Source organism: Callithrix jacchus, chromosome X, assembly GCF_049354715.1.
Source record: "Callithrix jacchus isolate 240 chromosome X, calJac240_pri, whole genome shotgun sequence".
NCBI lineage: Eukaryota > Metazoa > Chordata > Mammalia > Primates > Cebidae > Callithrix > Callithrix jacchus.
In genome coordinates, this window is record NC_133524.1 from 120,361,510 (window position 1) to 120,389,337 (window position 27,828).

The 27,828-nt window shown below is 35.9% G+C and overlaps 1 protein-coding gene across 3 annotated transcripts in view; it reads right to left on the minus strand.

The window, feature by feature from the left end:
- TENM1 (teneurin transmembrane protein 1) overlaps positions 1-27,828 on the minus strand; it is an 801,721-nt gene that overhangs the window by 232,203 nt on the left and 541,690 nt on the right. For all 3 annotated transcript variants that reach the window (XM_078363019.1, XM_054251187.2, XM_054251185.2), the window contains exons 12-14: positions 24,957-25,058; positions 23,372-23,566; positions 20,234-20,434 (exon numbers count right to left, since the gene is read on the minus strand). In XM_078363019.1, the coding sequence (XP_078219145.1) occupies positions 20,234-20,434; positions 23,372-23,566; positions 24,957-25,058 (498 nt within the window). The remainder of the gene's footprint in view (positions 1-20,233; positions 20,435-23,371; positions 23,567-24,956; positions 25,059-27,828) is intronic.

Below are 27,828 nucleotides of genomic sequence, written 5' to 3' on the forward strand. Positions count from 1 at the left end.
TGGGGACTATTGGGGGGAAAAGGGGAGGGCCAGTGGGAGGGGGAGGTAGGGAGGGATAGCCTGGGGAGAAATGCCAAATGTGGGTGAAGGGGAGAAGCAAAGCAAAGCACACTGCCATGTGCGTACCTACGCAACTGTCTTGTATGCTCTGCTCATGTACCCCAAAACCTAAAATCCAATAAAAAATTAAAAAAAAATACAAAAAATTAGCCAGATGCGGTGGTGGGTACCTGTAGTCCCAGCTACTCGGGAGGCTGAGGCACAAGAATCTCTTGAACCTGGGAGGCAGAGGTTGCAGTGAGCCGAGGTCATGCCACTGCACTCCAACCTGGGTAACACAGCAAGACTTTGTCTCAAAAAAAAGGGGGTACCCAAGTCTAAATATAAGATTCATTTATGTTTCATACACACTTTATACACATAGTCTGAAAGTAATTTTACATAATATTTTAAATAATTTTATGCATGAAACAAAGTTTTAACTGCATTTGACTGTGAAGTCAGGTGTGGAATTTTCCACTTATGATGTCATGTTAGTGCTCAAAAAGTTTGAGATTTTGGAGCAGCTCTGATTTCAGATTATGTATGCTCAACTTGCAATGTTGAAAAAGATTTCATAAATTCCCTCTCATGTAGGGAAAGCTGGAGGTGAATGTTTTAGCATAGAGATATTTTCACTTTTAAAGTATTTGGCCCTGATACTAAAAATAGAGAAACCTTTGTGCAAGCTAGCTTACAGCTGAGAATAGTCTGAATAAATAAAAGATCCAGACAGGTGAGAAGGCACCTGAGTTTGTGCTGTAGTTTCAACTATTTACAAAATGCCTCTTGTTTAATTTTGCCCTGCTAAGTTTTGGGTTATGTATGGCAGATTGGTGTCATTTCAATTTTTTAAAATAATAAATTATTATCAATTAAGTAACTAGCTACATGTCTCAGACATTATTTTTATGTTACTTTTCATTACACTGCTAACATCAGAACAAGAAGTCCACTTCCCAGATAATTACAACTCCCTTTCCTCCCAAATCTAGTTAAACTAGAAATATTAGATTGAACTATGTGAAAACATCACATGCATAGGTCGAATATCAGCAATTTCATACACTTCAATCTAATATTAGGGGTGGGGAAAGAGGGAGAGACACATAGCCTGACCGTTTCCTCCAGTCTAGTGTCAACCATCAGCTTCATTTGCAAAATGCTCACAAGGTCAAGTCTGTCAGTGACAAGACATGAAACTCTTGCTGATTGAAGCTCTTACAATATGTCTTTCTTTTGAGCAAAAGAAAAACCCAAGCAAGAAATCAAAACAAAGTAGCAAACTGCACAATTCAGTTTTCAAGAATATTTTAAGTTGTATATGTTTTCTTTTTATTGACAATCCTTGCCCTTGCCAAATCAGGATGACTGACACTCTTAATCTGCAATTTCCTAAATTTCAAGAGGGTTTTCTCTTTTTGATTGCTCTATAATGGTTTACCTAATTATTATTTTTTTCAAGTTGCAGTTTTGGATGTTTAATTTCAAAATCAATTCAAGATATCTTGAGCTCCATTAATACACTGTGATATTACTTCACTCATTTTCTAGCAAGGCACTTACTTTAAAAAATGCATCATTCTAATGATTTTAAATTACTCTACAGTGCACATACCAATTTACAACTGTTACATTTTTCTCCAAACCACTTCAGGTTTAAAGATGTTCTGTATTTCAAGACAGAATGAGAGAGTTAACATTTAAAGGGTGTCAATACAATTTAGGGCCTTTAAAATTTTCTGCCTTCTCTGATGTAGAATGTAACCTAAGTAAATAATATTTTAAGTGTTCAGTAAGCATATAAAATCAGCTTAAGATGAGGACATTATTATAAAATAATTTTCTTTTTATTCAAACTAATGACAATATTCTTTATAAATGGAAACAAACTCATTGTGTGTATGTATGTAAGAGAAGCAATGTGTTAGTGTGTCAATTTATGTGCAAATATGCATGGGTGTATATGAGTGGGTAAGTAGGGCTTGAGTGTGTGCATGAATGTGCAACAGTATGAGTATATGTGTGATTGTGTGAATGTGCATGTATGTGTGAGTATGCAAGAGTCTGAGTACATGTGTATGTGAGAGTGAATGAGGGTTGTTTGGGTGGATGTACATGAATGTGTTTGCATGTATGTGTGTTTGTGTATTAGTTTGACTTTGTGATAGTGTGTTCAGCTGTATGAATATGTGAGTGTGCATTTTGCTGGTTTAAATATAAGCTTGAAGATCAAATGTTACCGGCACTTTTATTTAGGCAGTCAGTAGAGTGTGCTCTAGGAATTATTTTACTAGCCTCAGAATAAAATGAGGGAAATTAAATGCCTCCCAACTGTATCTATAATATATCTATAAGATATTTGCATTAAACACATACACAATATATACCTTGCTTGAAATTTGTAGGGAAAAACTAGCTATATTCAAAATCTGCACCTGGTAATGTCAGTTTAATAGATGTAAATCAGCTGCCAAAGTTGGGAAACCTTCCTTCCTCATTGCCTTTTAAAAACACTTTTGATTACTTTATTCTCTCAGGATTCCTCATTCACAGTGACACATGCCAGTCTCTCAGCGATTGAGGATACTTTCGGATTAATATTTAAAAGACTGTAATTATCATCCATTTTTACCCCAGACCACCCTTGAAGTTGCAGAGAGCACTAGGCACATTTCTGAAACGAGGCTGATGCTCATTCATTGATACAACATTTTCCTTTTGTTGGTTAAAACATGCTGCACTCGAAGGTAGAGGCAAAACCCTAGGGGCCAAAGCTACCATGTAATAAGTGCCAGGTTCAGAGCTAGAATCTTTACATACATTATCTCATTTAATTTTCACTACAACCTTGCAAGATAGTGTTAGTACCAGTTTTCAGAGGAGGTGCTGTGGCTCAGGGAAGTTAAATGAGTGCTTAAGGTCATGTGGCTAATTAGGAGTGAGACTGGTATCAATTTTGAGTTTGTGTCACTCTGACACTGTATTCTTTGAATTACACCATGCTGAAAGGTATGACCTTTCTAGTATTTATATCTTCCCTCACTAAGCATGGGGTATCTTTGCCTGCCTGCTACTCTCTGTCCCTCAATTGCCTTCTCTAAGGATTCCTAAAAACTTGATTGATGTCAAGTTCAAATCTACGTTAGAGGCAATATGTCCAATTTATGAATCATACTTCCAACGTTAAGATTCACTATGTACTTATTTTAGAGTATACTGGCTTGGTTAAGCTCACTACTGTCTGTGTAATAGATACTATTTGCCCAATAACTATAATGTGCCAGAGGTTTATATGTATTACACCCATTTTACAGAAATGAACAATGAAGCTCCAAGAGGTTAGGTAATTTGCTTAATGATACAGAAGCAGAACCAATAAAGTCTAAACCGTGCTGACAGTCTTGTATAAGCTTCTTTGGTGAGATCTGGGTAGGTCAATAGATCTAACGGAGCCTCAGTTTATTCTTTTATAAAATGGGGATAATGGTACTCTCACTATAGGAGTTATAAAGTTGAGAGACAATATACATAAAACATCTTGAACATATCAGATAGTTAATACATGATGGCTATTATCTGAACAATTATTGTTAATAATGAATATGGGCTTTAGCATTAAATAAACGTGGCTTCAAAAACTTTGCCTCCTACTATTTGATTCAAGGCTGCTGAATTTCTCTAAGTTTTCATTTCCTCGTCTACAAAATGAAGGTACCATTTTACAGCACCTTTTCCTAAAGTATACTCCGAAGAACACTGCTGTCTGCACACAATATTTAAAAATGTGAAGCGACAACTGGGTTTCCTGATTAAAGATTCATGGAAAACCCTGGTAAACAGATTTCCTTATACAGGACTTTTTTTAGTATCTATAATGTGGGAATGCACTTTGTGAACTTCCAAGGTGGAGCTAACATATGCAGTGTTTTTACCTTTCATTCTACTATAAAAACGCTTTTTCATTTTTCTATAATATATTGCAATAAAAGGATTATATAGAAGATACTTTGGAAAGACTGATGTCCCAAAGATTAAATGGATAATATTTATAAAGCACATCTATATAGTAAGAGCTCAATAAATGCAACAGTATTATTATCATTACCATAATCATCACTATAATCATTAAGAAGGAATTAGAATAAGTTTAAGAGATCTCCTATGTATCATGGTGACTACACTTAATAACAATATATTATTAAATTGAAAATTGCTAAGAGTAAACTTTAAGTGTTCTCATTAAAAACAAAATAAGTGTGTGACTATATTTGTCCAATCTCACACTGCTATACTTGAGATTGGGCAATTTATAAACAAAAGAGGGTTAATTGGCTCATGGTTCTGCAGGCTATACAGGAAAAGTAGTGGCTTCTGCTTCTGGGGAGGCCTTGGCAAACTTACAACCATGGCAGAAGGAAAAGGGGGAGGAAGGTGTCTCATATGGTGGGAGCAGGAGCAAGATGGAGGGAAGAAAGGCAACAAACTTTTTTCATGTGAACATAGGTATGTATTGCAAACATGCAGAAAAATGCCTATGAACATTCATGCCACACTGATACCAGTGTGTAACTGTTAACATTAAAGACGAGGCTGCTTGAATTTTTTACATAGAAAATAAATTTTATACATTATTTTTGTGATTAGATTTTAAATACTTTGATACTTATGTTAAATGTAATACTATGCAACTATGAAAAATAATAGTATAGACTACATTCATTGAGTAATTGATATGAAAAATGTTCATGCACATATATCATTAAGTGCAAACAAGCAAATTAATGCTCTCTTTCAATTTGCTTGTTGGCGACACACTTTTAAACAACCAGATCTCACAAGAACTCACTATCATGAGAACAGCATCAAGGGGTTCATGCTGAACCATTCATGAGAAATCCAACCTCATGATGAGAGTAGCTCTATCCACCAGGCCCCACTTCAAACATTGGGGACTGCAATTCTACACAAGATTTGGTGGACACAGATCCAAACCATACCAGTGAGGTAATACCTACGTTAAACAGCTTGAGATTTAACCACTCCGCAATGTATATCTCAAAACATCATGTCATATACCATAAATATATACAATTTTTTTGTCAATTAAAAAATAAAATTTAAAAAGCCCTACTAGCATGCAGATGATCTGAGTTAGAAAATGCATGTCTAACACACCCCTAGGGGTAGGGGTCTACAAACTGTACATCCAGAGGATTTTGTTTGCCAGATTGGGGTGAGCTAGTCCAATGGAGATAGAAGCTTCAGCAGACAATCCACCACATAATTCCATAGAGTATATTTATTTATTAAAATAGATTTTTTTTAGAGTCACCAAAAAGTTCTTTGATAACTAAGATTTCTCTGAAACTCCCCAGGTTAGAATTCCACAGGTGAGCACTCTTATTGTATTGCACTTTCTGATTGGTTTTAATGTTCTCATACGATCTTGTTTTTAGCACAGGTATCTTCCTGTATGTGAGCTTTGTCTCTCTCTCTCCACTTATCAAAGAAACAACAGCCACCATAAAACTTGACAGATGTCAGGTGGACTGCTGCTGAATGCCTGACTCATACAACTGGATGATCTTTGTTTTGGTCCTGATTCAGTTTCCCAACGATCTGGAAATGATTTGCCTTTGTTCTTGTATATCTCCTGCAAAGGTGCACACAGTTTGCTTAGATATATGGTCCCTTTAAAATCACCTTTAAACTTTTATCCATTCCCTGCTCCTTATGGTGGAGTTAATCATACCTTGGGAGTTGAATTTCAGAATGGTGGTGGATCCTATTGCTTTCTACCAGAAGTCTTAAGGGACTGTGTGAGCTGGTTTCTTTCCCATGAAGCAATCTTTTAAAGGGAGATGTAATAACCCAAAAGGAAAATTCCTCACACAAGTAAAAATGTATTTATACACCAAAGCTGCTGGTACTGAATAGTAGGTTGTGGGATAAATCTGTAGGAAACTTTGTCTGTATCTAGCCTGCAGGCAAACATTATAGGTTTTACTTGCTGCATACTACTATTGACTGGGATTAGCATTTCCTTTCTAACTACCCATCCTTAAGATGAATATTCCAAAAAAGGTAGACATTAATCTTTTCTTCACTATTTGAACCTTTGGTATAGCTGTTCCAGAGCTATGTTCGCATTTACATTTTGATTTACTAGGTAAGGAGGCTAAGAGGTGGTGATGGACTGAGAGGCTTTCACACTCTATGGGCATTGACTCCCAAGGACCATTTCAACCCTGCCCTCATGTGCCTTAAGTGAGAGACATCTCCCATTATAGCTTAATTGATGCTAATTAACACGGATATATACGCTCTGACCTACTGTCATAGTATCCGGTTTGATAAGAATTCTGGGCAGAGAAAAACAAAGAAAAAATTCTGGCCAAGTTAATGTGGTGACTAGCAAAAATAAATTTAGAAAAGGCCATTTGGATTTTATCAGAGTCAAGTCTGTTTATGAAAAGCTTATTGCAAAGTAAAACCTCAGATTTAATATGATCTATGGGAAGATGTGAATTTGGCTGTTGCTTCCCCTAGAAAGGCCAGGCTCCGTGGCAGTTACACAAGGTATGGATTTGGAGAATGAGGTCATGGCAGCTCGGATGCCAACTGACAGCTTGGTGATCCCGAGCCACCTTTGTCTATGTCCTAGTAATTCTCCCTTATATAGCACACATGATTTTTTTACACACAGAAGCTAAATAAAGCATCAGAGGAAGATTTTATGCCTGGAGAACTATTCAAGGACTGTTCTAAATGATAAACTCTAATCCTTACCAGTTTGTTTATAGTTATTCTCTCCATAGGTCTTCTGTCTGGCTGGACCCAGAGTGTGTCTAACTCATTTTATGACATTAAAACTGTACTCTATCCAAGTTACAAACCTATTACTTTATTAGACCTTTTATCTAAAGCACATACTGATTTCCTTCTTAAGAAAGTGAAAGCCTGAGCTTCTCCAGCCTATATGGTATATAAGAAACAGGTTATTGTTAGGTATTTAATTATTCTACTGTCATTTCATATTTGTATTCTTTATCATCTTGTGTAGAGCTATAAGTATTAATAACTTGATGCTACTCCTGTATTAGGAAATATAAATATATTTATTCTTTTATATTTCCTGGATACGATGTTATTGTCATAAATTAGAAGTAGATTTAAAATGGTTACCCTTGCTGTCTTATTATTGCCAAAAAGGATGGTTGATCAGTTACATTAAGACTCAAAGAATCAATTTTGGTGTACCTTCTCCATATTTAATGTACTTTGTCAATAATTTCATATTGCAAGGAACTTGTTGAGTTACCTCGGTATTGGAATAGAATCAGTTTAATTTAGAAGATATATTTAGTTATATTTTTCAGGCCAAACTTGATATTGCCACATGCTACAGCACTGCTGCCCAATAGAAATATAACGTGAGCCTTAAGTGCAAGCCATGTATATTACTTAAAGTTTTCTGGTAGCCACATTAAAAGTAAAAAAAAATCTAATTTGTAAAATTTATTATTAAAATTAATTTTAATAATATCTTTGATTTAGCCCAATATATCAAAAATATCATTTCATAATGTAATCAATATAAAAATTAATAAGGAGATATTTTAATTAATATTTTAATTTTCCATACAAGTCTTGAAGAGGAGCTAAAGGAGAAGTGTCTCATTGGTTTCAATGCAAAGAAAAGTTTTATTTTCATTGATCTATGAGTTTGTCTTTATCTTGAGGACCGTGAATCACATAATTGATCATTCTGCCCTCTTGTGTTGGTTAAGAGGGAGTTAGAAAGCTACAGTACAATTAGACATTACTCAGCTATGCACATGACTTCCTTAAATAAAGATTACATTTCTCAGTTCCTTTACAACTAGGTATTTTCTCATGACTAAGTTATTGATCAATAAAATGTAAGTAAACGTTTCTGGTAGTAGCTTAAGTGAAGTCTTCTTAAAAGAAAGTAGAGAGGTCCCTTTGCCTCCTCATTTCTTCATCTTGCCTTCATAGTGAGAATATAATAGCTGGAGCACTGCCTCCCACTGTGTACTATAAGGGTAAGGGCTCTATCCTAGAAATAGTACAGTGGTGAGCTGGAAGAAGCTTTCTTTATGAAGTTGCCATACAAGCCCTGGTCTGCCTACCTCTAGGTTTCTTTTGCCAAAAATAAAATAATACTCCTACCTTGTTTATTTCTTTTTTTCTCCTTGGGGAGGTATTTCCTATCACTGAACTGTAATCTTAGCTGACCCATCAGGAATGTAAATTTTCCCCAAATGTGATTTTATAATAAATACCATGGCTGAAAGTAAAGGTAATGAAGAGGCAGAACAGCTACTTTTTAGCTAACTTTCCAGTAAAACATATATCTGTATTCTACAAACATAGGAAACAATACCACTTGGGTAGCAACAAAAGAACATTAAAAACTCTGGAGTAAAAAGACTTTTTGGCTGGGCGCGGTGGCTCGGGCCTGTAATCCCAGCACTTTGGGAGGCTGAGGCGGGTGGATCACAAGGTCAAGAGATTGAGACCATCCTGGTCAACAAGGTGAAACCCCATCTCTACTAAAAATACAAAAAGTTAGCTGTGCATGGTGGTGCGCGCCTGGAGTCCCAGCTACTCGGGAAGCTGAGGCAGGAGAATTGCTTGAACCCAGGAGGCGGAGGTTGCGGTGAGCTGAGATCGTGCCATTGCACTCCAGTCTGGGTGACAACAGTGAAACCCCATCTCAAAAAAAAAAAGAAAAAGATTTTTCATACTCCTTCAAATTAATTCAGCCTTTAAGTGTTTAAAGATGAATTGCTTTGAGAGATTTACCTTCTACTAATTTATCTTCTACTTACAAAAGATTTGTCTTTGAAATGTGTCATTATAATAAGAATTGAAATACAAACCCAACAATAGCTACAATCTATCGTTATAATTTAGTGTCTACCATGGGAAAAGCATCATGCTATGTGTTGCACATTTGCTATCTCATTTAACCCCTACGACTATATTACAAAATGCTAATTATTTCCCTGTTTTACAGGAGAGGTGCAGAGAATCCAAGCAATTTACTCAAGGTAACAAAGTAACTTAGAAACAGGCTTGAGATTTGAGTTCATTTCTCTTTAACTTTTTCCATGCTGAATCTCTAACAACTTTTATAACATTCTGATAGTTAAGAGAAAGGTCCTGGGATCCTTGCCTGGATATGCTCATTGCTAACTTTCTAGAGATTCAATGGAACTGTTGACTATGGGTAGTAGCATCTGTTAAATTTATAGAAGGCTCTCTGAATGGTATATTGGATATAAGTCCTAAGCCAGAAATCACAATACCTGTTTTTCATACTACGTATGTGCCTAATGAGCTGTATAAGTGTCCATAAGTCATTCAACCTTTCTGGGACTCAGTTTCCTCCTCATCCATAAAAGGACAGGGCAGAACTAGGTGACATCTAAAATATCATCTATTGTCAATATTCTATGATTATGACAAGTCTGTCAAAAGAGAAATGAAGAAAAAGAAGACTGTTGGAAAAGAAAGTAGGCAATCGTATTTAAACTGCCTTAACTTTCATTGCTTGATATGCAGAATTCAATTTTAAAAATGAATGAACCTCAAGTACTTTTCTTGGTAAAAAAGAAAAAAAAATGAATGAACCTAGCGAGAAGTGTGGGAAGCTTGTTTTGATTGTTGAAACTACTTATTCTTGACTCCACTATTAACCCCACTGATTTGCTATGGCTCCTTTTGAGCAATATTTCTTAGAACATTCTTTGCTATCACGGAATAAGCTCTTCTAGTTTTGTTGAACTGGATCTAATATTGTTACCCATACCTTAGTAGAATACATTTTTTTCTTTTCTTTTTTTTTTCTTCTGAGAGGGAGCCTTGCTCTGTTGCCAGGCATGATCTTGGCTCACTGCAACCTCTGCCTCTTGGGTTCAAGCCATTTTTCTGCCTCAGCCTCCCAGATCGCTGGGACTACAGGCATGCGCCACCATGCCTGGCTAATTTTTTAGTATTTTTAGTAGAGATGAGGTCTCACCATGCTGGCCAGGCTAGTCTCAAACTCCTGACCTCAAGTGATCCACCCACCTTGACCTCCAACAGTGCTGGGATTACAGACGTGAGCCACCGTGCCCAGCCACATTCTTAATTTTACTGGAACTTAAGTTGTTTTATCCACTTAGAGTAAAAATGCTAATTACGAAAAATGAATTGAAATGTGAATTTAGCTTAAACATAGTTTGCAGATGTGTAAACTGAAACCCATAGTGGTTCATGTGCCTAAGATTACATGGAGAATCAGACCATGCCAGGACATGGGTCATCTGCTGATCTGAATGACCCAGAAATTTCATGAGAGTCGAGAGTGAGAAATTTTTTGAGCTAAACCTTGGACCTGTGCAAGATTAGGGATATATATTGCAATATATATCCAATCTAGAAGAAAATGTGTCTTGCAGACACAGACTAGAAGAAAATGATTTTTCTCAGGCTTGAGTCTATGAGGATGTTAAATATCAAGCCTCCTTTGAGACTTCATGGCCACTAGCCAGGTTTCATGTGGGTTTAAGGTTCATATTTGTACTCTTTATTTGGTCTAAAAAACTGCAGCCTGATATTTTAAGGTTTACACTGATTTGCAGTGTAGGCAGCTTCCTGACAGAAACAAATGTAAATCCTCCCCAGAAGAATGCTTTCTTCATACAGGACTTAGAGAGACTTCCAACATATTTGAGCTCACAATTTAAAAAAAGAAAGAAATTCATATCCAAGAGTTCATAGAAATAACAAACCATAGACCCAGTTCCACAGAGACTTTATATTCTGTATCAGATACCGTATATAAAATAACTATGTTTCATGTAACCAAACACACAATTAAGCAGCAAAAAATTACCCAAAATAATGAGGCATTAAAAAAAAACCTAAGTAAATATTTTAGAAACAAAAAGTAATTATTGAAATAAAAAAATTAATAGACGGGTTTAACATTACAATAAATATAGCCAAAGAGAGATTTAGTGAGCTATAAGATAAATATGGAGTAATTGCTTATGAGATAACAAAGGCAAAAAAGAGATAGAAAGTAAGAAAAAGGAGTAAGAGACATGGAGGCTAGAATGGGATGGACAGTCTAAGGAAACTTCCAAAAGGATGCCTAAAGAGGGAAAATCAAGATTCAAAGATAAGGACTGAAATTTTTCTATAATTTAGGTGAGACACAGGTTCTTAGATTCAAGAAGCTCAGCAAGTCCCAAGTAGGCTAAAAATAATGAATCCATACTGATCTTTAAGAATGGATATTGGGGTGTGAATTCTGAGTGGCGTCAACTCTGAAGCATACACAATAAAGTAACTTGCCCTGCCTCTCAAAGTAAATGAGTTCCTTCAACTCTAATATGAAGAAACTATTACTTATCCTGCTTATACCACATGGGTGTTATGAGACTAACAGAAACCTTTTTGCTAGAATACTGGAAATTTGGTAGCTGGGGCACAAGTCAAGTTCTTAATAGCAGACTCAACTACCCATACAGAGTATCTATGAGCCTGACCTTAACAAATTTCTAAGTGAAAATTTATTGTCCTTGCCCTTTACTGAAGAACTAATTTATGTCTTTTCCATCCCTCCTCCCTTTCTCTCTAATGACTCAGGGAAATATGTATGTAAATCAAATCTCTGGAACAGTCTTGTAGGTATTTTGTATCATCAAAGCTCAATATGTAATCCAAACTCTAATAATGACCCTGGATCATGGCCATAATAAAGAAATAAAAAATATTGGTATGTATTTGGAGAAAAAAATAAAATGATCAGATAAATGCAGGATATTTTTATTATTGGAATAGTACCATTCAGCTTATTTGGGGTGAGTATATGGGATACTCTGCTATATCTACAATCGTCTGATTTTGGAACACAGGATTGGGACAATTTGTTCTGATCCTTCCCCATGTTTTGGCCACGAATTTTTGCACAATTGTATTCTCACTTCCTTCAAACTCTATCAGCCATCTCTTCCATAGAGACTTTCTACTTTATCTTCCCCTGTCAGTGAATTGCCATGGCAGCGGGGCAAGCGGTAGTGATAGACACTTTTTCCATAGGATCTCTCACATACAGGGACAGACACACCTTGTAAATACATCCTTTTGGGATCTATTGTCACTTCATACAGCTAAAAAGGAATTGAGAAAAATGACAAAGAGCCAATGATTCTGGAATTCAGAATAAGAGTTTAAGTAAAGGAAGGGGAATAATGAAAACACAAAATTTTCCTGTTTCCTTTTGACATTTCCATTGGTCTGTCCAAATGGATTCTTACTATATTGTACTTTAACGACATAAATAAGCATGCATCCTCACACTCAGGCTTATTTACATTTGCTTGCTTCTCAAGTGTCATCTTATTTAAATATATATCTCTGGTTTGAAAAATAGTTTTAAAGCTTTAATATCCTGGAACAGTTAATAGAGTTAGCTCAGATTTATAGAGGCAGCTGCAAACTTACCTTTACTTCAAACTTGTCCAATTGTCAAAAGCTTCACTGTATGTTGCACTGTTGCCTGCTAATGATGGCATAACATGTGTTTTTTATTGTCTCAGAACCAAAATGTAAAAGATATCTTTTGAAATCATTTGATATTTGATGTGCTTTAAATTGCCTTACAATATGTACAATCTTGTCACCTTATATATATATAAATATATATATTATATATAATATATAATAGGTACATAATATATATTTTAATATATATACTTATATATAATAAGGTGATATATTTACTATAATAAGGTGATATATATATATAATCTTATGGTTATTAAATGAACGTTTGTATAAAGAATTTTTGAATCTGAGACTATTTTGTGGTTCAATTTCTATTTTCATTTCAGCCAAAAAAGGCTTGGGGTGACAAACCATCTCTGAGTCGAATGTATAGCTAGGAAACCACTATAATAGTGTAACTTCTTTTCCCATTTCATATATATCTTCCAAAGATATTTCTGTAGATTGTCTTACTCACTTAATTTGACTTGGAATTGTCTTAAGGATACTTTTGAATTGTATTTCTACTGCCACTAATGAATTTCATTTACTTCAATAATCTAGAGTTAATGTTTTAATCTCACTGTAATGTTAACAGGGTAGCTACCATGTTTCACGCAGATGCTTGTTTTATTTAATCAATCTAATCAGAGTCACCTTAATGTTTATCTTTTTTTTTAAGTGACTAGAAAAAAATCTATTTTAAAATAAATGTCAGCACAGGTCATCATACTTGGAATATCAAGATGAAGACATGAAGCCTACATATGAATTAGGCATAAGCTTTTTGTCTTTCATCCACTAAAAAAGCACTACAAATCCTCCCATCATGTTTCTGTGACTAATTATATTTAAACTTTTTTCTTGCCTCATATAATCTGCAGAAATGAAATTTATGTCCAGGGAATTGGTAGCGTTATGGCAATATTAACATTGTTGCTAACTAATAGAAACTTTTTTTTTTTTCTGAGAACTCAGCAACTATTTCTAAGAAACCCAGGTATGTGTCAAGAGATGCAGAGAAGACAGTACCTGCAATCCTAGGTTCTTAACATGGTTACATTAACTGTCTCTTTTTCTACCGAAGATGCTAAATTCTAGTTACCTTGTATGTGAGTGGACTTTTCCCTTCAGTGGCACGATGAATAGCTTCACAGTCATCCTCATGGTGTGTGCGTTACATTTTGAACAAAGATTCTTTAACAAATGGCATGTATGAGCCTGCTGTAACTGTTATGTGCAAAGGAAAAAATACTATGTATAAATGACTCATTTCATAAGGCCTAATAAATTGTTGGAAATTGCAGGAAAGTGATGCATTCTATGTGCTAGATATGTAGTCAGGTGAAAAGCTTTTAATCACTGGCACTTTCAATAAACAGGAGAACTAATAATATTTTTAAAGCAAATTGTACTCATACAATCAAGGAAAGTTTCCTTAGCAACAATAATTATATAAACCTCTTACAACCTCTTCCTCTAATTATCTGTTTCATTAGTAGATGTATATCATCATCCATTAGGGAATACTTCAAAACATAATGAGACATTGTTATAATGAAGATATACACATATACACATGTTTATGTGTGTATGTATGTGTTTCTCCATATATAGAGGTAAATCCTCAAATAACATAGTCTAAATATCAAAGTGTGGATGTCCTTATAATGAAAACAAAACTATTTACAATAATAAACTTAAGAGAGTTTATGAACTAAATCTCTGAACTATTCATAATCAATGTCAATAGTTCAATATACACATCAAGAATCATAGATCTCAGTGTTGGAAAAGACCACATGGGCCATTTTGCTTATCTTTTATCCTTTCACAAATGAGATGGCTAAGACTAAAAGAAATTAAGTTATGCAAGGTCACTGTGTGTGAATACATGCACACCCACACATATACTGTTATCTCTCTGTTGGAAAAGGTGGACACATGCCACAGGATAGTTCAAAAACAAATATCCTTATTACAAAGCCTTCTGGCATCTTAAAAAACTAACCTTCCTTAGAAGGGCACATCATGATAATACCTTATATGATTTCTGCTGAATAGTAAAGAGTATGTTCAAAAGAACCTCAAGGCCTAATGCTTCACATCTCTCCAGCTGATTAACCCACTTCTAAGATACAGTATAAGAGTGGATTGTAGTAGAGAAAGGACAAGAGTTGGCCCATCTATTAAATGCTTACCACTTATAAATTTTGCTGTCAGTTATTTGCAAGTAATGACAGAGGGAGTAGTTCAAAGGAGGTTTCATCAAGAAGAGAGTAATACAAGTTCTAAACTGCTTTTGTGCTCCCTTTCAAAGACTATGTGACCAGGAGAAGTAAGATTTTACAAAGGAAATATAGCAGACATGTACAAGCTGATCTTGGAGGCTAGGGCCAATACCCTTAGAATAGGCTAAACGTTTTACTGAGATTTCATGATAAGGAGTTGTGTTTTATGGGAGCATGATTTGACCTGTGGTATATCCAAATCCAAAGGCCGTTATTACAAGCTTCTATTGTATTCCTCTTCAGGTATTTTTAAAGAATAACGAGTTAACCTTTGTGAAGTGCCATGAGACCATCTCAGGTTGAAGAAGCCTGTATGAAGTATCAATTTCGAGCTGCTAATAATACTCAATGTACCTACAAATACAGACTGAAAATAATCAGTAAACCTTTCACTATAGTCCCCCTGGTATCAGAGCAGCACAGTTAACATGCTAACAGCTAAGTTTCATGTGCTTAGTGGAGGAAAATGATCAATGGCAGAGCATATCCACCTTTGAAATGACACGATCCATTATAAGAATCAGATGTTAAATTGCTTCCTGTACTGAGCACACTCAATTAAAAGTCTGCACAGTGAGATCATCTCAATGGTTAAATATGCTCTGTGGGAACAACCTTTATGGAGCTTAAAAATCACAGAAGGACTATTTCTACTATGACACTGGAGATTTGGAAGGCATTTCCTTCCCCTATTTTTCAATCTGCTAGTTTTATTAGGAAGGCTTTTGCTGGAGAGGCTGCTGAGTTTTGGGTCATACCTATCCACCCTTTTGCTTCTATGAACAAGAGATGATTTTAGTGATCTTTTTTCTTTGTGGTCCAGAATGGATGGATGTGGCTTTGGTCCAGACCTCTGTACAAAAAGGTGTCATTTATGTACTTGGTATTTGATGTCCTTCATCTTCTTTTCAGCAAGCTAATCTATTCACCCGAGTTCTGTCTCCTTGTCTAACTCTTCCTTCTTTTGGCAGGAGTGGGGCCTTAAGGCTGAAAAGAGTGCTAGACATTACATCAAATCGGCGGACCTGGTTTCTACTGGCAGGTTTGCAGTTAGCCAGGCCTATGACCTTGGACCAATTATTTCACCTCTCTGGTTCTCAGTTTCCTCATGTTTCAAAAACTCATATATTTCTTGTTCATTGTTTACCGTCTGTCTCCCCCTGACTGCAAGCTCCATTAGGGAAGGAATCTTTGTTTTCTTTACTGATGTATTGCCAAAGTATAGCAGAGAACACACAGAAGATACTCAATGAAAATTTGTTTAATAGATGAATATTTCACATCTCAGTTAGTAGTGTTACTATTCATCCAGTCTCCCAATATAGAGTTATTGAGTCAGTGAAAATTCCTGTCTCCTCTTTTACCCATATAGTCACCAAGTGCTATTTCCTGACCCCTCATATATTTGTCCTTTCCTTTCCATCTACATTTAAATTCCCTTATATCAAGTTTGCATCATTTTTTGACTATATTCTCCAAACCATCTACAGAGTAACTTTGCTAAAATGCAAGCATGGTTATGATACTACCCTCTTTAAACTCCTTAAATGGCTTTTCCTGCTGTCCTCAGGGTTAAGTCCAAGCTTCTAGGCATTGCATACAGAGACCTTCATGATCTGTGGTCTTTTGTGATCACTTTCTCAACCTTCAGGTAATGTTAAAGACCCTTTGCACATTGTATCTTTCTCTATCTTTTAGCATTTAGTGCAAGGTATTTTCATCTTTATTCACATGTGTCTCCCCCACTATAGATGTTTCATCCTTCTTTATATACTATTGCCTCACATGCTGTTGGAGACATAATAGAGGCGTAGACTCAAGAAATGTGAGGGAAATGAACAAGTAAATGAGGAGGATTGACTAGTGCAGTAGTCCTCACACTTTGAAGCAAGCTGCTTAACTTCTCTGTGCCTCAGTGCATTAAAATCCATAGAAATGCTGATGTGGATGGAACAGGAACATTTAAAGAACATTGAATCAGATATCTACACTTTTTTCCAGATATAATATTCTATAGGGCTCTGATTTTTTTTCTCATCACTTCATTTGCCTTTGTTGGGTAAGGGTTGTTAGGGGTGAGGAAGGAGTGGGGTGGGGTTTAGGGTGCTCCATCTGGAAGAGAGAGGAGGGGCAACATACAGCCATGTTCATAACTACCCTTTTCCTCCCCTTTTGTGATTTTCTTCTTAGCCAACAGGACTAGTGCGTGTTTTTGTGTGTTAGGGAGTTGGAATGGGCAGGGAAAGAGAAGTTCTTAGTACCTTGAATTTAATGTTAATTCAATGGAAATTACAAATATTTGAATTTATGCAACTGGTGATTAGTACATTGCCAGGAATTTTACCTAATTCTGAAGCATCAGGAAGGGCACATAAAGGATGTGAGTGATCTGAGGGAGCAATTATATGATTCAGAATCACTGTTCAATCAATATGTGTTTATTAAATCATAATATAAAGAGGCAAGCTTTCGACTCACTGTAAAGAACCCTATCAGAGTAAAAACATTAAATGTTGGTGTTCTCTAGAGTTCTGATTTTCTTCATTCTCATTCTCCACACCCTCCCTGGACAGTAACTTGCGTTCCTGTGGTCCCAACTATGTACCAAATATTTGTCTCTAGCTCAGGATTCTTCTTTAAGTTTCATTCTTGACTATCAACCCCTTGCTGGACATATGCAAGTGGGATCTTCTGCAGGTGCCTATTACACAGCATGTCTACAACTGAGTTCACTGTAGTTGGCCCCTCGGCCCCAAACCTACTTTTCTTACTATGCCTTTTCTCTCTCAGTTGGTGACATTTACTTTTACCTAGTCATCCAAAGCAGTTACCCTGTCTCTTTTCTTTATATCTACCATGGTAATTCCTCTCTGGTCTGTTTCCACCTCACCATTCTCACGACTACAGCTTCAATGCAGGCCCTTCTCACCATCATGCTCATTGACTACTCCAATAATCATGTTGCACATGTCTCTTAGTTCCTGATATCATTCAGCTACAATTAGTCTTCACAGTAGTCTATCTCAAAGGTGGTTTGTTTTAAATCACTCAGTGCTTTCCTATTGTGTCAAGAGGAAACGGAAATTCCTCAGCAGAGTGTGTAAATAAAACTCCCTATGTTCTGGCCCCTGCCCATCTCACCAGTTTCATCTCCTTCTGCACTCCTAGGCTATAGCTATACCCAATTACTTGCAAGTCCCCAAATGTGTCATGGAGCGTCATAGCTCTATTTCTTTGTTTAAGCTACTCCTTCTGCCTAGAATGTTCTTTCCCCTCTTGTCCATGTGATAAACATGCAATCATCATTCTGGTATTAATTCAAATGTTAAGACTTCTACAAAGCCTTACCTGACTCTAAGGCCTCTTCTCACAAAAATAGCCTACTGCTCCCTCCTTTGTGCTCTGTGACACATGGCCTTGGACATGGTTCAACAATGATACATTTTTATACATGGTCAGTTAGGTGATGAATTCCTAGAGGACAGTGCAGTATAGTAGTGAAATGTATGCACTGTGAAGCAAGAAGCTATGTAAGTGTCTTTGGGCAAGTTATTTCACCTCTCAGTGCCTTGGTTTCCTCATCTGTAAAGTAGGTATAATTATCATACTTATAGAGTTGTTATCAGTGAATTAATATATATACAATGCTTACAATAGTAACTAACACATAATTATTACATGTTTGCTATAATAATATTAACATTGATGTTATTATTTTAAACTTAAAGCTCTAGGCCATGATACTGTATCTGAAACATGGAAGGATGAAAGGTATTCAATAACACTTACCAAATAAATTAATAATCAAGTTAGGTCCCTCCTGTACAGTAACTTTCCCTTTGTAACCTTTTTCTAACTTGTTCAACGTCTCTCTGACTAAACTGTAGGATCGATTTTTGCAAGGACCACATCCACCTTGTTCACTATCATATCCCTAGCATCAAACACCATGCCAAGCACTTAGCAGGCACAGGTATATTTGTTAGACATAAAGGTTATATGTGTATATAAGGATATAGATATATATGGTTTTTAAAATTTTCATTTTAGTTGTTATTAGATTGGCCTTAGCATTTTGATCATTTTCTGAAATTGCAAAATGCAATCCTCTTTCCTGTATTACTTCTATGTGAGGCAACAAAACTTCGGTGAAGTATTGTTAGAATAGCAGTGAATTATTATGTTAAAATTAATCCTCTTAACAGAGAAATTCTCTTCTTTCCTTACAGTGCAGGATTACAGACTTTTCAGTTCATGAGCTAATTCAGTGGTACAAAAAGTTCCACAGTGCTTCAGTCTTTCCTGCTTACCACATTATTTTACATCTTCAATGAATTCATAGGCAGAAGCTTTCCAAGTTTATTCATTCTACTTATTTAATGAGTACATGGTTTGAAGATAGGAAAAATAGTATAAAGAATGACTCATTAGTTTTAGTACTTATAATTCAGGTGAAAAAACAAGCCATGTGCACACATATCTAGATCATAATGCTTTCTGTGCTCTTTAGCAATGTGCACAATAAGATTTCAGGGGATCCCTGTTGATCTGATCAGGAAACATTTTATGGAATGGCTAAAATTACAGGTAGTCATGGTGGACAGGTTGGATTTCACTAGGTGGAATGAACATAGCATCTCATGTGGTGGAAAAGGCGTGGAGAAAAGTATAAAACATGGTTCATTAAGGGTAAGGAGGGGACATAGATTACTTTGGCAAAGGAAGGATTTATGCAGGAAACAAAATAGAAGATAGGCTGGAGATAGATTTTTGGAATAGTTTGTAGTAGGCTTTTGATCATAGACTAGGATACTTGAAGTGTATCTACAGACAATGGGAAACTATAGAAGATGCTAGAGAAGGTAATGGAAAAAGGAAAGCAATGTTGTGGGAATAGCAATTGAGTGGCATTATAGCAATATATAAAATGGGATAGAGTTCCTGGGCTAAGTTATGTTTTTAGGTGATGGGACACCCAGTAGAAATACTCAGCAGATGGTTGGAAATGCCAGATTATTTGAGTTTGGGGGAGATGTCATTTGAAATAATCTGCATAGAACTAACAGTAGGACACTTGGTAACATATTAAATAGCTGTAGGAGAATACAAAATAAAGATAGAAGTTCAAGCACAGACCTACAATGAAAAACAAGATGAGAAAAATAGGTAATCGCATGTTATAAATAAAAATTCAGTAAAATACTAACCTAGGACATACCTGGAAGCCCCTTATGACTCACAAAGGTGTACAGATCACATTTTAAGAAGCACTACCTTAAAGAAAGAACAGTTAGATATTCAAGAGTAGAGGAAGAAAGAAAATAACTCCACTATACCTGTTGAGCAGTCAGATCCTGTCCACTTGGGATCACAGCTGCATACTCCAGTGTCCAGAAGAAAAGTCCCATGTCCTGAGCACTGCTCTTGACATATAGGAAGTGGTGTTTCACAGTTAACTCCTCCCCAGCCAGTAGAACAGTGACATTCTCCTTTTACACAGATGCCATGATTGGAACACATTGGGTCTAAGCAGTCCTCTGAAGGCACAAAAAAGTGGGGTGAGGGGTGGTTAATAGTGAACAGGTGTGGCCAACATACCTTAATATAAAAAAATAGAGATTACCTTGATTTCCTAGTTTTATATCATCAATGCTGCTTTAATTAGGCAATAAAACGACTCATGCAAATTCTCTGTCCAAACCATACTACTAATACTTCAAAATATGGTGGGGTATCATAAAGGTTGCAACCTAAATTTAGAAGGAGAAGGAAACCGCACATGCACTGTGTAAAACTGTGGACAGTGTGCAGCACCCCCACACAAATTAGTGGGTGGAGCACTGTGGGCCTTCAACAGAAATTCCTCAGTTTCACAAAAAAGCCCAAGAATTTTTAGTAAGTCATTCCTTATCCTTTCTGAGGTTGGAAGCATAGCTCCCAGAGAAGACTTTTCCTTGATAGGTCTAAAGGAGTTTATATAAATTTTTGAAATTTGGCTTATTCAAGATATTGGGTGAGGTGAATGATGTTGCATGAAATAAAATTTATATCAATTTATTATAATCTCTCATTTATTCCTTAGAAGTACTGACAATGTAACATTTTAAACTTAATTTAAAAATTCATTTCTTCATGGCTTCTCCTTCTATGAAATACCGTGACACAGTTTTCAATGTCTTAGAATGTCATAGACCAAATTCCATTTGTTCCTGATTCTGTGAGTCTGGAAATTTTTGTATGCATTCTAACAAATGTATATACTGCTTTAGAGGTAGGCTCCTATGTTTGCCTTGGGGAAAAATTGTTTTGTGCTTTTAACTAGTAACCATTCCTGGGAAATAGAAAGGTCGATTTCCAAATTTCTAGTCTTCCCATACAAATGGGACTAAAATACTTAATCGTAATGACGAGGTATGCTTTGAATTAATATTCCAGCACTGAAAATACACCATGACAACCTGCCTGCATTTGCAAGACTTCCTAGTTTTAGTGTGTGGCTTGGGGTCGTAGAACAGACTAAGTCTAACTAAGCACTATTATAATTAGTGTTATTGCCATTATATTTAGCCCAAGATCTTAGAGTCGTTAGCACAATACTTTATTATCTGTGCTAATAAGCAAATAAATACCAGAAGGCACATCTAATTTGATTCATGGATGAAGAGAGAGGGAAAGTCCAAAGTATAGAATCTTTTTTCAGAAAAAGGCCATTTTGTTATATTTCAGAATAATAATTTTAATAAAATAATATTTAACTTAATATATCCTATTTTATTAAGAAGCCTGCTTCATTGTATTCATGGAAGTCACATTTAAATCATGCATGTTATATTTAATTTAGAAGCACAAAATCATATGGCTAAAGGGGCCAGGGAGGTGGCATATAGGAATGAAATGGGCCGTATGTAAGAAAATAAGGGTGGGCTGGGAGTAAACTGAAAATAAGTATGCTTTTAAAAAGAACTGCTGCTACTTGGCTCCACTTGATTGCCACCATGTAGCAATGTGGGCCTAGGGTCACCAGATTTTCTAACGTTTAAAGAAGCCAGAAATAGGAATTTTCATACGGCACTTCCCTATTTTTAAATTTTGGCAAATAAGTCACATTAAACAACAGCAACACAATGTGAGCAAAACAAAACCCATTCATAGGCCTGCTTCAGCCTGTGGGCTCCTGCTGCAATGTTTGACTTAAAACATTTTCTTTCCATTGTATTTGAAAAATTTGTACCATTAAATGTGCTAAGCATTAGTCCTTAATATCTTGGTTATTCTACAGATATTCTTAGTGACCCTGGACAAGACTAATTTAAGCAAACTCTGTTTTAAATTGCTTACAAAATTTAAATTAGAGGGGTCTAATTTAATTAGATTACATGTTTTTCATGGTAATTTGTAGACGTGATAGTATTTTTTTTTTAAACTAACTCTGTGTGGGTCAATATAGAATCTGAATTTGTGACTTAAATATAATTATATCAGTTGGATCACCATAAAAACATTTTTTGAAAGTAACTCAGGAACTTCAGTGCTTTGTCTAGGCCAAATGCCATTTATTGGAGCAGATATAATCATCACACCAAAATTCTACTATTGCTAATGGGAGGTGAAAAGCTAAAGTCTTGCTTGTTCACGAGTGGAATGAGATTAAACCCTTTAGAATGCTGTGTAATAGTCTTAATGAGCTATCTTTAAAAAGCAATTATTGTGCATTTTCAGCAGCCTCTTTCCCGAACAACAGTTATGATGAGACCATCTCCCATGGTAATGGTTTAATATTATTTCTGAAATCAGTCTTGTTTGAGGAATGTAGCATGAAAAAACGTCCGATTACTAGTAAACTTATTTTCCAGTGTGTCTCTTTAAATGATAAAACTTGCCATTTCAAAATTTTGGGGGATAAAGACTCCTTTGGGGTGAATTTAATATAAAGGCACAGCTTTGAAACTCATTACTGGTAAGCCTGCTTCCTTAGGCATGGAGGTCAAGTTTCAGCATGAGGTATGTAAAAATAAATAATATAAAGCAATAATAATGATGGTAATTACAAATCACTCCCAAAGAAAACATTTGCAAAACAGCTGCAAAAGTGCATATATTATTATTCGTACTATGTGCTTTAAAGTGAGATGCAGCATAATGCACTCTGTAATAATGAAAACATATGAGTTAACATCTAAAATCATCAATATGGACATTTTCAAGCTATAAAACAGTGATAGCAATTAGGGAGGGACAATACTATTTTTCATTATTGCCCTGAAAGTGTCACAGATACAGCCTCATGTATAACATTAGAATCTGTCAGAAGAGACATGAGCTCTGCTCACCCTAACCCTCTACTGCATATCCTAAGAAGATGTTGAGCATTTATTGTTTGCAAATGCCACTTGCATCTCTACTGGGAGAACAGAATGACAAGTTGGACAACTGAGAGAAAAGCCTGAAGCAATAGATTAAAATGGGATTCTGACCTTCCTCGCATATTTCTCCTTTGTATCCTGGCACACAGATGCAGACTCCCATGATGCAGGTGCCGTGGCCAAAGCATGTTGGATCAATGCATTGTTCTTCTGGAACATCGCACTCTGGCCCCTTCCAGCCATGCCGGCAGACACAGTGTCCTTTTTCGTATTCTCCGTTCCCACCACACAGCACAGGGCAGGAATCTGAAGGTTGGCAAATGAACTTGTAATGTTCTCATAATGCTTTCAAAGTCTCCTAAGAGCAATTCTCTATTGATTCTCATATTTCAGGCAAAAAAAAAACTATACTATTTCTGCCTTACCCTTTATTAAATAGGCACATGTTCATGATTACAAACAGAATTTTCCTCTTATGGGAGTGAGATAAAGGTAAATTAAAAAATATCCGGAGTGGAGAAATTATTTCAAGGACTTGCTTTTGATCTCAACCTTAACAGTTAAGAGTTTAAACTGTTATTATTATTATTTTAAGCTAGGATTTTTCTTTCTTATATTTCTCTTCCTCCCGGAGATGTATATTACTTTTAGGAAGCAAAATCTGAAATTTTGAAAAGCAATACATAAAGAGATATTAATATTATAAAATACTACCTTTAAAAAGTTGTGTAATTAAATAGATTTCTATTGGGCAGATGTCTGCTCCTCTAATGCATTGTGCAGACTTTTATTGGAACTCTTATTCTGCTTTGTCATTATTGGTCTCCTTACTAAAACTACCGGCTTTTTGAGGACAAGGACTGTATCTTTTGTCTTATTGATTTTTTAATACCAGCCATCACCTCCACCCCCAACCCCTCCTCCTCCAGATCTACCATGGTGCTGGAAACCTAGCAAGTGTTTTAGAATTCTCTACCAAATGGAATTTAATAGAAAGAAACAAAGTGTCTGAGAAACCTGATACTAAAGTATTAGCAGACTGGGAACTTTAAGAATATAGTGAAAATGAGCAGAAAGCATCTCTAAAATAATAACTGTAAGTCTATGGGAAAACATGATGTGATTTACCCAAAGCTTTTGAAAAATTAAACTATGGGCAAATCACAGGAAGAGTGAAGTTTGCTAAGTTTAACTTCTGACTTTTCAGTCTTTACTTTGTAGGCTCCTTACTCATTTGGTGATAATCCACCCCTTCCACATACATTGGAGCGTATCAGCAGTTATCAGCTTAGTTCATTTTTAAAGTCAGCTCATTATGACTTAGTTTATGAAGGAAATACAAGCATCATGTAGTGACTGGTCAGACAACCTAGGTACAAATCCTAGCTCTTATGTAACCCTAGTTAAGTCACCTAAACCCTTTGGCATTGTTTCTTTGCCCATAAAAAATGGATAGTAACAGCAGACCTATATCATAGAGCTACTGTAGGAAGTTGGAATTAAAACATGGAACACAAAGCATTTAGAATAGTGCCTGGCTTAGTAAGTGTTCAGCTTTTGGCAGCAACAGTAGGGGACACTGCCTCTGTTGCTGTCACCACTACTAATATTACTTATTATTACTATTACTACTAATTCTGGGTTATGAAATCACATCTATTTTCTTAAACCAATCAGAAAAACAGAGCAACATTACCTCTAGCACAGTCAGGTCCAAGGAATCCTGGGAAACAATGACAATGGCCAGAGATACACTCTCCATTTCCGTTGCAATTGGTTGAACAGTCATCCATTATTTCTAGTAATACAGAGAAAAAGATAAAAAATGAACAAATCTCCAGGCTGTAGAGTCTTTAATTTTTTATAAGTCGCAGGAACTCTGGACCTATGACAATTTTGCCCTTTGCTGTTTGTGGTACACTTACTGCCCAAAATCACATACCAAAGACTTCTTTAAGATGTCACATGCAGTACAAAATTATGAAAAGGGGCCTGAGTTTGCTCAATTGGCTAATGAAGAGTGGAACTAAAAAGCATCATTATCTCTAAAGTGCATAAGTGGTCTAGTTGAATTGTATTCTTAAGAGATATTCATAATAAAGCTAAAAAAAATACCAAGATTACAGAGCATTTTTCAAAAACAAAACAGGCTTTAAAATGTAACCCAGATGACTAAGTCTACTGTTTGTTTTTCAAATGTAGGTTTTAGCAAATAAAGTTTCTTCTCTAGCAACTTATTTAATCTACTATCTTGACAGCTTAAATATGATATTCAGTATTTCATTTTCATTAATAAGTGACAATGGAAGGCTTTTAAAGTAAGTGTTCATATTAAATTCACCACCACTAAAAGCATTAGAACTTAAGTATTTTGTTGAGAAATGCTTTCTTAACTGTAAATGTTTATCAGTTTTCTGCCACTAACTTCCTTTCAATCCATTCTTAGAGAAGAATAGATCTCAGGTGAATTGAGACAGCTTTGAAGGTACCCATAGGTAGTTCTGGTGATATAAATATGTACAGTGCAATGAACTTTTATTAGACTTGTGGTAACTTCTCTGAAAATCTATAGTGTTATACAAACGTCAATCTCTCTGACAATGAGGTGAAAAAAAGTTTGTATTTTAAAATTGTCTTCAGGCACAATAATGATTAAATTCTAAGTCTATGAATTATTACGGTAATGCTTTATTCTTGCAGTGTATATATGTGTTTTGTCTTCTTCTCATTATCCCTTTTTATAAATTTCTCATACTTAGCATTCTTGGAGTCTGAGCTTAGTGTTCTGGCCTATTAAACACACACCTTTCTTGCGTACCCTTTTTTCCCTTTTTCAATCCAAATGACTTGCTTCACCAAGTTTCATTTAGATAAGCTATTTCTGATTAGAAGGAAAGATTCTAGGAGGTGGTCCTGATATCTCCCACTGAACAACAGAAGTGAGAATTTATAATGAGGGTTGAGAAATAGCATTTCTACAATCTTGGCCTGTGGCTTACTAGTATCAGCAGATCAGCTGGGGCACTTAAAATGCAGATGCTGGTGCTTCAGCTCTAGATCTACCAAATCTACTTGGGAGGAATGCAGCCCAGTCATCTACATTCTGACAAACACCCCAGGTGACCCTGCCTTTGTTCACCACATGAAAGCATTGACAACCAATGCTTTACATAGTAAACTTCCATAGTTAGAGAACTTGTATTCTAAATGTTGCATTTTTGCCTTGAGCAGAATAAAAACAAGAAAAAGAAAGAGGTGTCTAGTCCATTTGGGGGATTCTTAAAAGCTGAGAATGAATTCAGTGGCTGTTGTGAATAGCCACCCTATTATTAATTGAAGATATTATTTGTCTAATGGTGCCAACACATCAGATTGCCTTTTGCAGGTTTATGCCGGTCTGCCCTCATCACAGTGTCAGAAAACTCAACTGGCTAAGCAAGTGTCATGTGACATTCACTTAACCACACCTGGGCTGACTGAACTGTAGCATTCAGCAAAGAGCCAACTATTTTTAACTCATTAAAGCACTAGTTATCGTCAGAAAATCATTAATTTATTTAACAAGTAGTTATGAAAAGGCACAGAGAGACTTTTTATCATTCAGACGTGGAACAATTATTTAACTATTTTCTACTTATCTAGCTTTCTTGTACCAAACAGTAGCAGCACTTCTTAAATCTACATTTGAATTCCACCCTGCCCCTGCACCCCATGCTGGATGGTTAGTAGGAGGCCATAGAGGAAGCTTTCAAAAATAAATATAGTTGAATTTAATTTCATACCACATCCTATTGGCAACTTTATGGAAGCAGCCTTGTGGGAATGTAGCTCTTCTGGAAAAAATGTTTAATAAAGCTTGCTATCGAAGTAAATAAAAATCCCTACATCTTATTGACTTATTTAAGAACTGTCCCTGGGCCCAAAGGGCTGTACAAAGCTTAACCCCAGCAATGCAAATGAGAAGAGAAGGCAATCTAGAATTTGGAAGCTGCCACTTCCACTGGGTATCAAAGAGACATTGGAATAGCCTAGGGACTCCAGGAGGAAGATGGCTGCAGCAGGAGCACATAAACAACTAGTGATAAAAAAGAAAGAGTTTTTGTATTTATGTAGGCCTCCAGTAATCTTTGCCTTCTATCTTTTAAATCTTACTTCAGAATTACTTCCTAGAGTCCAATGCCTTAGAGGTGAGAGTAATTTTGAAGTTCTATGTTTAAAACCCTGTTCTTACACTACAGTCAAAAGACGGTTGGTATTTGCATCTGGATGCTGATGATAGGTTTTGTTTCTGCTAGTTATTCTCATGGGAGAAGCTACACGTAATGAATAATCTTATAGAATGAATATAGTCTAAAGGGGATGGAATTTGGGATCAGACATTTTGGTTCTCAAATTTCAATTTTGCCACTTGCTGTCTGTGAGACCTTGCCAAAGTATTTACTCTTTCCAATTGTAATATATGTATCACTATTCCTGAGCTATCTGGGTTGTCATGAGAATCAAACACGATAACTGAGTGCTTGGGGCAGAGTGGCACTCCATAAATGCTATCTATTATCCTGCTACAG